The sequence below is a fragment of the Pipistrellus hanaki genome (genome assembly GCF_964339955.1).
Source record: "Pipistrellus hanaki genome assembly, chromosome: 2".
Lineage (NCBI taxonomy): Eukaryota > Metazoa > Chordata > Mammalia > Chiroptera > Vespertilionidae > Pipistrellus > Pipistrellus hanaki.
The window spans coordinates 189,852,960-189,865,050 of NC_140504.1; the positions used below are offsets into that span (position 1 = coordinate 189,852,960).

The 12,091-nt window shown below is 50.6% G+C and overlaps 1 protein-coding gene across 1 annotated transcript; it reads left to right on the forward strand.

Moving 5' to 3' along the window:
- Positions 1 to 7,123: 7,123 nt before the first annotated feature.
- RNF186 (ring finger protein 186) lies at positions 7,124 to 7,897 on the forward strand (the record flags this gene model as incomplete). Its single annotated transcript, XM_084871321.1, has 1 exon — positions 7,124 to 7,897. The coding sequence occupies one exon, from the start codon at positions 7,124 to 7,126 to the stop codon at positions 7,895 to 7,897; it is 774 nt and encodes a 257-aa protein (XP_084727447.1).
- Between the last annotated feature and the right edge of the window lie 4,194 nt (positions 7,898 to 12,091).

Consider the following 12,091-nt stretch of genomic DNA (forward strand, 5'->3'; position numbering starts at 1 on the left):
ACTCCATTAGGCAGATGAGGAAACTAAAAATCAGAGACATGAAGTTGGTTGCTCAAGGACACACAGCTAAGATTTAAACACAGCTGTGTTGGATCAGCTAGTCTGCTCAAACGCAGCCTTCCCACTACTGATTCAAAGCCCAGTGCCCAGGAACCTCCATTAGTTCTAGTCAAGTGTGTTTCTCCCAGGGGGACTCTGAAAAGGCCAGTACTAGACATTGTGAGAGAAAAGGAGCTGGTTTGACAGCCTCTGACGTTGGCCTGACCATCCTGCAGAGTAGCTTAATGGGTCACAGACTGTGCTTGGGAGGATTAATGTTCACATGGTCCAGTGGCCCTGATCCCAGGTCTGTGCTCCCTGGAATGTGGTGTGCAGTGGACAGTGGAGAGGTGTTTTGAGATAGGCACATGTCGTCTCCAAGCCTCGAGTATCCAGGACAGCATGAGTCTGAGGAGGCGAGAGTTCATGGGTTTAATCTCAAGAGAGATGCCAGGCTACACGCCCACACTCTCAATCCCCACCTCTGCCTTCTGTTTCATATTTACCAATTCTTCCTCTTATTTTTTCCTTCTTCTTCTCCTTCTTCTTTTTTCTTCCTCTTCATACATCTCCTCTTTCCAAAACGATTTCAGAACAATTTACAGAAAATATATACAAGGACTAGGTAAATAATAAACTAGAAAAGGAAGAGGAAGTATAGACTATTAGGATAGGGAAGGACTGCAGTACCACATGCCAAAGTGACACTTCACAGTTGCTATCATGGAGCTTTCTGGTGGCCAAAGCAAAAATGGAAAAGAGTCAATTATGTAGATTCATAAGCTTATTTTTTAGAGTGTCCTTTGAAGGAAGGCAACAAAATAGCCCCAAAATACAACTCTTGAGAGCCTCTAGAAAGCAGAGTCAAATGCAAGGTTCTGATGATTTAGGTGATTCAACAGCATTTCCCAAACTCTCAAAATCTCAGTTTTACACAGCATTAATGACTGTTTCAAAAGAAGAGAGTCTCACAGGAAGATTAGTTTGAGATAAAATCAGAATTAAAAGGTAAGCTAGCTTTTTACTTTAGAATTTCCAAGAGCTTGTCACACTCTAATGCCATGTTGACTCTCCACCCCCTAGTTTTCTCAGGAGTGTCGTCTTAAAGCTCACAGAAAGCTAGAGACCATGTTTGAGATGTATGGACCACAGTTTAAGGAATGCTGATCAAGAGGAATGGCTGAGCTGAACTCCTCCAAATAAAAGTTCTCTCAACCAGGCATTGAGTAGAGTTGGCCATCTGATAGCTTAAGGCAACAGTGTCCAACATGGCCCAGACTTCAGGTCTGGATACTCTCGTGATGAAATAAGAACGCCTCTTTCTCAAACTCCTCTTCTCCTTAGTCAGAACAACTAGAGGACGTGGGAAAGAGGCTACAGACGGTGAAGTTAAGACCCTCTTGTGAGATCCTCCCTCCCCCAACTGGTTGGCAGAGTTATGACATTACTGGCATCTGCTGCTGAGACATCCCCAAGACATTGAACCACCAATCAGCGTGTGACGAGTGCCCTGGAGCCCACCCCTTCCTGTTCCACCCTGGGTCCAACCCTTTCCTGTTCCTCCCCTCAAAAGGCTTCTTCACTGCTCCACATGTTGCTGCTGTCTCTAAGAGTCAGCCCGGTTGGATCCCTCTTTCTCTCCCTCATTTAATTCTGATTTCTCTACCCCCATAATGGATCTCACTCATTACTGGGGAATAAACCTTCCTTTAATATGTCTTGGTGGTCTCCGACTCCAGTTTCCTGCGCCTCAAACCTTACACCTCTCACAGACTGTGAGTGACTCCATCTCCACTAAGGTGGGGCCTGGGTCAGGCACATAGGGGGGGTACCCTTTGCCACTGGCTTAGCTGCATGGAATTAAAGGAACAGTCAAGAGAATGGCATCTTAAAGACATGTGCTCTAAGAGACAGTCAGAAGTAGGTCAAGGATGAGTTTCAAGTTGAAGACTGAACTAGAGCTGGCCAAAGAGATAGGGGCTGGGAGGGAAATGAGTCTGGACTGTAGAATCATTCTGAATTCGAAAAATGTGGACCTACGGGTTCCTTATCTGGTCTATAACCTTGGGACTTGATGTAATGTGATAATTCTGTGTCGGACAAAAGTGGTTTCATCTATTGCTCCTCAACAATAGTTCCCAACCTTCATGCCTTAAATCAAGTTCATAAACAACTCAGCATAGATTAAAGTTTGGGACCTAAACCACCAGATGCTCTGAGCCAAAAAGGCAGATAGAGAAGATAACATGCAGAATGCAACTTTGAAAGGGCAACATATGAAAAGCACATGTCCAAGGATGCTCGTCACAGGACTGTTAATAACAGTGGAAAATGGGAGGAAAAACTCAACATTCCTCTCATGGGAACTGACTAGACAAAGTATGCTATGTTCAGATGATAGAACAACCTTCACGAATGAGTTGAAATGTATTTATTAATATGCAAAAGAGATGTAAGATAAGCTATTAAGTAAAATACACTTTGCCAAAATATAAATAGCAGAGTCCAGTTTTAATGAAAGAGAGGGTTTTGGTTCAAGTATGCAATGAAAGAAGTCTAAAGGCACATATCAGAATTAGAACTGGTTCTCTATGGGCTGTGAGGTTGCTGATTACTGATGCCTTTCTCTTTATGATCATCAGTAATTACCTTTTTATTTTTTTTACATTAAGCATGGTTTTTTAAAACATAATTATTCTTAGAAGCAGAAAAAGAAAACAAGTGCAGTTTCCAACTTCCTACAATTGGTACATAGGGCACTTTCTCTTTGCATCATTTCACCATGCTTAATCTTTATTGTCCTGTCGTCAGTTTGGTTCCTAATCCCCTTCCTCTGTCTCCCCCACCAATCCAACCTCAGACACACAGATGCTGTGAGAGGGATGGAGGTGTAGCCTCAGGAGCACAGAGGTCGGAACTCTAGAATAAGGCTTGGGTGCTGGGCATTTGGCTGGGACAGGGCTCTCGGCAGCTACTGGAGTGTGGAGTGAGAGTGGGTTGGTCAAGATCAAACACCAGGCATGATCTGACAGTTTGACCTCTGGATAGTGCCGCTCCCTCACTCCGTTCCCAAGGAACTTGATGCAGAGCCTACAACGCAGGTCAAAAGTGTCCGTTGGAAGGCGTGGGGCTGTGGTTACCAGCACAGCAGGCTTTCAGAGTGGTCCAACCGGGCTCCGATTTCCCCACTTGTAGCCGGGTGTGAAATTCTAACCCAGCTTGAGACTGAGCTTCTCAAACTCCTCCTCTAACCCCTGGAGTATTTGAAGTCACAGGATGAAAGAAATTGCATTTCAAAGAGGGGGGAAAATTTACTGAGAATTAAGGAGTTCATATTTGTACAGCAATTAAAAACAAACAAACATATTTTATTTGGAGATTTGGATCGGACTCTGAGTTTTTTAATTATAATGTTACAGCAAGCACAAATACAGCACAGACAAGAAGGAGAAATCTAAATGAATTCAACATTTTAAGGCTCAGGAGACACGGTGTACTTCCCCGGGGTCAGACCTGCTCCAGGCTGTGCTCCAGATCCTGCCCACATTCACTGCTCTTTAAGGAGCACTGGGGGTTGGGGGTTGGAGGGTCAATGGAGAAAAAGGGAAACATCTGTATTACTTTCAACAATAAAGATACATTTAATTTTTTTAATTAAAAAAAAAGTATTGGTAGAACAGATCACCAAAGTGTCTTGTCTAGTGCTCCTGAAAGGATCAATTACATTGCGGTCACTTACAAAGCCAGGTGTATAAATTACTGAGCCTCCGGTGAGCAGGTCTGGATGGAGGTTCAAGGTTAAGTCATCTCCCACAATCCCTTCAGTGTGTTTGTCTCCATGTAATCAAACTTAAAAAACTGAGCCTCAGTGAAGTGGAAATGACTCACCCAAGGTCACTAGTAAAGCGACAGGAGCTGGATGTCCAACTCCAAAGCCAGTTAAGCCAAGGCACCTGGCAGGGACAAGGTGGCAGGATGGGGCAACGGAAGGCATGGAACTTTCTCAAAGAGACGTTCACCTTCCACTTAATGTATTTCTGTAATATTTGGGTGGTTATAATCCATGTGTTTTCTTCATTGTCTTTTCCCAACATGGTCATTCTTTAGACACTAACCCCACGGAACTGCCCTTGGTCTGATTTCAACCTCACTTAGCGATCTTCCTGATTATTGGGCTTCCAATAGAGCTGGCTAGCGGAAGAGGGGGCACTGGCCACGCTGACTTCACCATATTTTCCACTGGAATGTCTATTTCTCAATATAAACGAATGCAGCTCCACAAATATTTTCTCTTCCTATCCCCAGATTTTCCCAGGGCTTGGCAAACAGAAAGGAGCATTATAAAGTACCAGTCAAAGCAGAGAAGAGAAATAGTGTCTTTTAGCCTAGAGACACATGGGCACTGGCTCACTCTTGGCCACGTGCAGGCTGGTTGTCTGGTTGATGTTTGACCCTGTGTCAGACACCAAATAAAGGCTTCTTCATCTACTGCTGTGTTACAATTTCCCTTGGTTCTGGCTCTAGAATAAATATTGGGGTGGATTTTAGAAGTTAATATAACGGGGAAAAGCCAAAGATAAAGCTATGACTTCAGGCATGGCTGGATCCAGGCATTCAATGTCATCAACCCTTTTCTGACTCTTCTCTATTTTTATTATTATTATTAGAGGCCTGGTGCACGACATTCATGCACTGGGGGCAAGCGGGGGGAAGGGTCCCTCAGCTTAACCTGTGCCCTCTCGCAGTTCGACATCCCCCAAGGGGTCCTTAATGCTGCTGCAGAGGCAGGAAAGGCTCCCACCACTGCTACTGCACTCACCAGCAATGAGCCCAACTTCTGACTGAGTGGGTGCGCCCCCTGGGGGAGTGCACTGACCACCAGGGGGCAGCTCCTGCATTGAGCATCTGCCCCCTGATGGTCAGTGCTTGTCATAGCTACTGGTCATTCTGTGGTTCGGTCGATTTGCATATTAGGGTTTTATTATAAAGGATTAGTGTGTGTGTGTGTGTGTGTGTGTGTGCGCGCGCGTGTGTGTGTGAGACCTTACTCTTAGGCAGTTTCTTTGCATGCAGTGGTCCTGGCAGCTCCAGAGTTCCATTCCTTAGTTTGGAAATCAAGCAGAGAAATTTCTCAGTAGTCTCAACACAAGTCCCAGACTTGAATCTTATTGGCTCGGCTTAGATCAGATACCTACGTCTGAACCAATGGCTGTAGCCAGCAGGACGGAAAAAGCTGATTGGTCTTCCCTGACTCCCCTCACCTCCCGCTTCCACAGAACTGGGAGCCACACAGAATGACCTGGGAGCAGTGTTTGCCCAAAGGGAACACGGGCCACCGTAGAAGGAAAGACGGATGTTTGGCATGGGCGCAAAACAGATGCCCAGTGCTCCGTCCGAGATCCCCTTCATCTTGATCTGGGAGGAAACAGAATGGAAAGAAGTAACTGACAGTCAAACTGAAGACTAAGGAGAAGAGCTGCCATGGTCAGCGGCGGGGAGGGGGAAGGGGAGAGGGGAAGAGAGATTAGATTTCAGTGACAGAGGGTCCAGGGGAGGGTGAAGCCAGAGGGCACTGCCTGCCCCTTGGGGTGGGGAAGAGCTGGATCAGAAGCGCTGGATTCTGCGTGGCTCTCCACAGGTGAGCAGGGTAGCTGTCTGAGGGAGTGGACTCGCCACCCCGCCCGCCCTCTGACGCTCAGGGCCAGGAAAAGGGATTATGTTTCCTTAACTGCCATGCTGCCCGTCTCGCGGTCCCACGGAGTCCTGCTAACTTGAGTCACCTTCCTGGAAGCTTATTGCCCACACACAAACTGATGAGATTGGGTTCCCCGCCACAAGAGGCTGGGAACCCGACCTTGGACGCTAATAGATTCCTGCCCCGTGGAAGGCCCCTTGGCAGGCAGCCAGCAGGCCTGCCCTGACCCCGGGCCGCCTCCGCTGCCAGGCCCCCAGTGTCTCCTTTCCGCTCTGGGCCAGAGGCTAAGACAGGACCCCTGGCAGCGGGCTTCCTCAGAGTCGGCCAGATAAATGGCAGCTGTTCTGTGCCATGTGATGTGCCCAGCAGTTAGGTGTGCGAAGAGCACAGCAGAACACCGAGATGCTCAGGAAGCAGTAACTGTAAATCCACTGTTTGGCTGGGCTTTCCTCCCCAACCTTCTCTGAACACTTTCCCTCTCTCTTTCTCATGGGCCACCTGCTCGTAAATGTGTTCAAAGCACAGACAGACATTTATCCCCACGGATCCTGACACCCACAGGGTGAGTCTGAGACCGCCTGTGGCAGCGCTTCTGAAAGTGGGGCCCTCGTCCCCCTGGGTTGGACGGCAATGTTTAACTGTAAATTCTCGGATCCCCTCCAGACCTGCTGGGTCTGTCTCTGGGTTTCAGGGCTAGAGATCTGCCTGTTCAAAGGCTCCAGGGGGCCCTGACCGGTTTGGCTCAGTGGATAGAGCATCGGCCTGCGGACTGAAGGGTCCCGGGTTCGATTCCGGCCAAGGGCATGTACCTTGGTTGTGGGCACATCCCCAGTAGGAGACAGCTGATGGATGTTTTTCTCTCATCGATGTTTCTAACTCTCTCTCCCTTCCTCTCTATGAAATATATATATATATATATATATATATATATATATATATATATATATATATTTTTTTTTTTTTTTTTTTTTTTTTTTTTTTTTTAAAGGCTCCAGGGTTGGCCTGGTGGTGGTGGTGGTGGTGGTGGTGGTGGGAATTCTAACGCATCCTGAAGCTCACCAGCCCCGAGGCACCTGGCCCCAACTGGGCGGTTCTGATTCACTAATAGGTCCTGTCCACTTTGGCCCTTCCATCAGGCAATTCAAAGTCTCCAGCCTGCTGGTTACTGATTAACCCCAGGAAAGAAATAATAATAATCGAAGGAGCAACACAAGCCCAGAGGCAAGCAGGGCAGTCCTGGAGAGCGGGGGCCAGACGGCTGCTGTCACCAGGCACCTCGCAGAAGGACCAGGAGGCTGACCCACCGTCTGAGGTCAGACTAGGTCCCCGCAGCGCCTGGTCCATGCCCAGGCCCTGAGCTGCCCCGTCCCGCCGGCCCCCCTGCCCAGAATGGCCTGCCCCAAGGCCCCCCAGCAGCCAGCCGCCCACCAGCCCCAGCCCATCTCGGCAGGAACCACCACCACGGGCCCCGCTGGGGGGCACCGTGGCTCTGTGGGCCCCGACCTGGAGTGCCTGGTGTGCCGGGAGCCCTACAGCTGCGCCCGACGCCCCAAGCTGCTGGGCTGCCAGCACTCCTTCTGTGCCGTCTGCCTGAAGCTCCTGCTGTGCCCGCAGAACGACAGCTGGTCTGTCACCTGCCCGCTGTGCCGCAAGGCCACCGCCGTCCCCGGGGGCCTCATCTGCAGCCTGCGTGACCAGGAGGCCCTGGTGGGCCGGCTGGCCCGGCCGTGCCCAGAAGTGTGGCTCTGTCCTCAGAAGCTGGTGACTCCCGCCTCCGCCGCCGCCGCTGCCTTGACAGCAGGGCACCCCGGCTTGGCCGGAGGGGATGGGCAGGACGTGGCCAGTGCCAACCGCGTGGCAGCCCGGCGCCTGGTGGCACACCTGCTCCTGCTGGCCCTGCTCATCGTCCTCATCCTGCCCTTCATCTACCCCGGCCTCATGCAGTGGACGCTCACCTTCATCATCGCGCTGGCCCTGCTGGTGGCCTCCCTCTTCTGCTGTCACCCCCGCAGCCGGGGCCGTGGCCGGCAGGCCCCCAGGACCCTCTTCTGCGGGGAGCAGAAACACAGCGAGGTCTCCTCCGTGGCCTGCGTGCGCCCCGTCCAGGCACCCACAGCGCCTTGTGCCTCTGCAGCCCCCGTATTCTCACAGGGAACGGGGTAAGGGGCCGTGAAGGAAGGATGCTCCCTCAGGAGACGGAATGCCGGCCAGACTTGCAATAAAGCCAGATGCTGTCTCGGGTCCGGAACTTGGACGACAGACCTATGCCTGCCCCGGGGATGGCATGGCTGAGCTGTTCGGGGTGAAGAGGAGACACAAATGACTTGAACCCTGCATGGGGGCCTCCTGTCCCTCTGACTCAGGGCTCCGGGTTTTCCTTCCTATACCTTGAGGAAAGTAGTGCCATATGAACGTGTTGAAGGACAAATAGAACCAGAACGCCGCTTTTACCGTTTTTGTAATGTATGCAGCTGGTTTTATTTCACGGCTCGGTTTGGGGCTGGGTTTTTGTGTGCGGGGTCGTTTGTTCATATTCCTGGCTGCTACACATTTTCCCTCCTGGGAAGTCAGAACTCATGGGACGTCCTCCTGAGTCCCCACCCACGCTGCCCGTCTCATGCCCACCCCACCTTGCCAAAGGTGCTGGCAGTTTGGGTCTTGCATCGTATCGCCACACCACCCTTCCCCACAAGAATGGAGGGAGAGAACCTGTATGGATAAGTGGTATTCCTGACGCCAGCAGGAGCCCCCACATTTAGTTGGCAGAGCTGGGAGGGGAAGGGAGAGCGGGTGTGTCTGGAAATTCCCAGGTCCGTGTTTTCCGGCCCCCTGACTTAACGGAGAATCTCCGAGTTGCAAGGGCTTCCCCCATGCTGGCCCCGCTGCCCACCTGCCCGGCACTCCAGAACTGGAAATTGTGAGTGCTTCTTTCTTTACTATTGCATCTCCCTTCCTACTTGAGCGTTCGTCTTAAAGAGGCCTCGTAAATGCAACGGTCCTCTCTCCAGTAACCCCTCCTTTCCCGCCTCACCCCGAGAACCGCAGTCATCTGAAAGGCTTTTGTGTTTTTTCTTGGTCATTGCAGCTCCGTAGCACGGAGGAATGACCTTCCACGGTCACCCAGGTCAAGCCTCGGCCGGGGAGACCCGTGGGGTGCAGGGGAGCGGAGGGTGAGCGATGACATGCTATTTCCTTCCAAAGGCCGTCATAGGAAAGCAGACTTGAGACCTCAGACAGGCTCCCCAAGCACAATCTGTTGTCCTGCCCTGAGACTCGCTACGGCTGACAGTACCTTTGTCGGGAGGGAGGTGAGAACTCTGCCACCGGAGCGCAGGGGTGGACCCCGTGCTGGTGAACAGGGTCCTGCTTCTCAGAGCTTCCCTTTCCCCGAAATGAGCTGGTAGACTGGAATATCCCTAACACCCCTGCAGCCCAGCAGCTGAGGGCACTGCCCAGCCCCCAAGAAATGGACTTGCATTGGCCACATCTCCTGTGGCCTTGTGCAGAGAAAGGTCAAGATACAAGTGTGGGTGCAATCAACTGTTCTTAAATCGGGGTGCCTCTATTTTTCTCTTATACGGTCCTTCCAGGGTAACTCAGTGACACCCACGCTCTTGGCTTTTTGGGCTCCTGGTGCTGGGAGAGAATGTGTGAGTGGATGCGGGCACGTGTTGCCCACACCGTTAAGCCAAGGCCAAGGGGAACCCTGTCTCGCCCTAGCCGGTTTTGCTCAGTGGATAGAGCATCGGCCTATGGACTGAAGGGTCCCAGGTTCAATTCCAGTCAAGGTCACGTACCTCAGTTGCAGGCTCCTCCCCGACCTGGGCCCTGGTCAGGGCTCATGCAGGAGGCAACCAATCAATGTGTTTCTCTCACATTGATATTTCTCTTTCCCTCTCTCTTCCACTCTCTCTAAAAATCAATGGAAAAATCCTTTGGTAGAAGAAAAGAATACCCTGTCTCCCCAGGGGGAGTTAGTGACAAAAATTGTTTGTCATTTCCTGAGCTGGCCTCGGGCATGTGGGCTTTGGGATGGGTGCCAGTAGGGTAGGCAAAGAACATTCTCTCTCTTCTCACCACCATTCCAATTCCATCTAGTTCTTGGACACTCCACCACCAAGAAAATCTTCCCCAAGATTTCTGTTGTTAATGACAGCACCATTTCTACCATCATAATGGTGGGTGCATGTTTATTGAGTGCGTACTATGTGCCAAGCCCTGCCAAACTGCTTTATGTGCTTTATCTAGCTGAATCTCCATGATAACCTGTGCAAGTAGAAATCATTTGCCGATGAGGAGACTGAGGATCAGAGAGGTAAATTCATCTGCCTCGGGCTGCACAGGGGGCGACTTTCAGAGCTCTTTCTGCTCCATCATGCAGTTCCAAAACAACCAGGAAGCTAGTGGCCACTTGGGTTTGCAAGGGAGAGTAGAAGACAAAGCTCAGGAGCCTCCAAATTCCAATGGCTAGGCACTCAAGAGAGGACAGAGAATTCTAGAACCTGTCAACTCTGCTAAAGAGAAAGATACAAACGAGATGGCTTTCCTACAGACTTTTACCACCCAGTCCCAGCCTCCCCTGCAGGGAGCTCTGTTGTCACATGGTCCCCAACCAGTGTACCCTCCCTCCCCCTGAGAAAAGATGCCCTGACACTGCTGTCTCCACTCCCCCGGAAGCCCAGCTGGTCCCAAAGACCTCCTGGCCCCTGCGGTATGGGGACAGGGAGCCCATCGGCCAGTATCAGGCCAGGCTGCCCTGCAGGGGAGCAGAGGAAATAGGCAGTGTGGAAAAAGGGTGTGAGTGGAAGAAACCAGGGAGGCAGGCCAAGGTTCAAAGCTAAGTTCTGACCCAGCATGGGGCCAGTTACAGAACTTCTCTGAGCCTCAGCTTGCTCACCTGTGAGGTTGGGAAGGACAGGCCTCACCTCCAGAGTCTCCATGATGATTCAAAGCGCTCCCAGAGGAGAACCCTCTGTCCTAATGGGTGGCCTTTGTCATAAATCCTTGGCCCCTGGGGTAAATGGGTGCCTTGGGGCCTGTTCAGGGGGCTGGCTTTGATGATGGGATAGAGAAGCCAATCCAAAGTGGAAACGTTGTCCAGGGCAGGCGATCTGGTGGAGAACTTTGTGCTTAGATCCTAAGGGGAGGTCCAAAGGATGAAGAATTGCGGGGAGGAAGGGTTGGGCAAATTTCATCCCCATTAGAACCATCTCCCAATCTGTGGCCTTGCAGTCAAACACACCTGCCTTGAATTCCAGCTTCACCACTTACAAGCCACCTTACCTGTCTGAGTCTCAGGTTCCTTACCCAGGAGACAGAGTTTACAGTCCCCATGTCATAGGGTTGCTGGAGGAATTAACGAAATAACCCTTGGTGAGCATTCAAGATCAAATGGAGGTAAAGCAGAGAAATGAAAAAACAAGGAGAGAGAGGGGGTCGAGTTCTAACAAGATGAGATCAGACTCCTCTTATTTTATTCGATCTTATTAAAACCTGGCCACTAGAATTCACCTCCCCATGACCAGCCTCAGCAGCAGCCATGTCCTCAGCAAAATATAAGAAAAACAATCATGGCTAGCATGATTCTAATGCATTGTGGGTGGTATATTGCATGTGTTAAGTTACCTCTGCTATAAGGTAGATACTATGATTACCCCCAAGTTACAAACAGGGATACTGAGACACAGAGAAGTTAAGCAACTTGCTGGAGATCACACAGCGATGCAGTGGTGGGCCAAGAGTAGACTGCAGAAGCCCAGCTCCAGAATGTAGACTTGGAGTCACTTTGGCGTATCAAACGGAACATTTCCGGCACATCGTAAGCCCTCAAGATATGTGGGCCCCTGGCCTGAAGGGTAAAGAATTCAGAAGAGTTGGCATTCCCCAACTTGGTTATAGCTTCCTGACTTCCTGGGTGTCTGGGGCTGAGGCTGTGGGAGCCTTCCTGCCCCATTACCCACCGCCATGTTCTCACCTCACCCTCCAGCACCTGTTCGTGGTGGGAACCTCTTTGCAAATGACTGCAGGAAGTGTTTCAGCCTTTGCCAGAGCAATTCGCTCTTTGTGGCAAAGGCAAGCCTTTCCAGAATGAAAGACCTTCCTGCAATTTCTCAGACTGTGGGAACAGCATGGAGCACATTCAAAGGGCTATCAGATCTCCGCTCCGGAAACTGCCTGGAGCCATTCGTCTGAACTTTGTATTCTCGTCAAAAGATCTTGAGATCCCTCTTTTCAAAGGAGGACTATTTACTGGGTCAGTAGAGAACTGTGAACAATTCAGAACACCATGAGATCTTCGGCCCATCCATGCATTAACGTGTTCAACAAATATTGATTGAGCGTCTGCTCTGTTCCAAG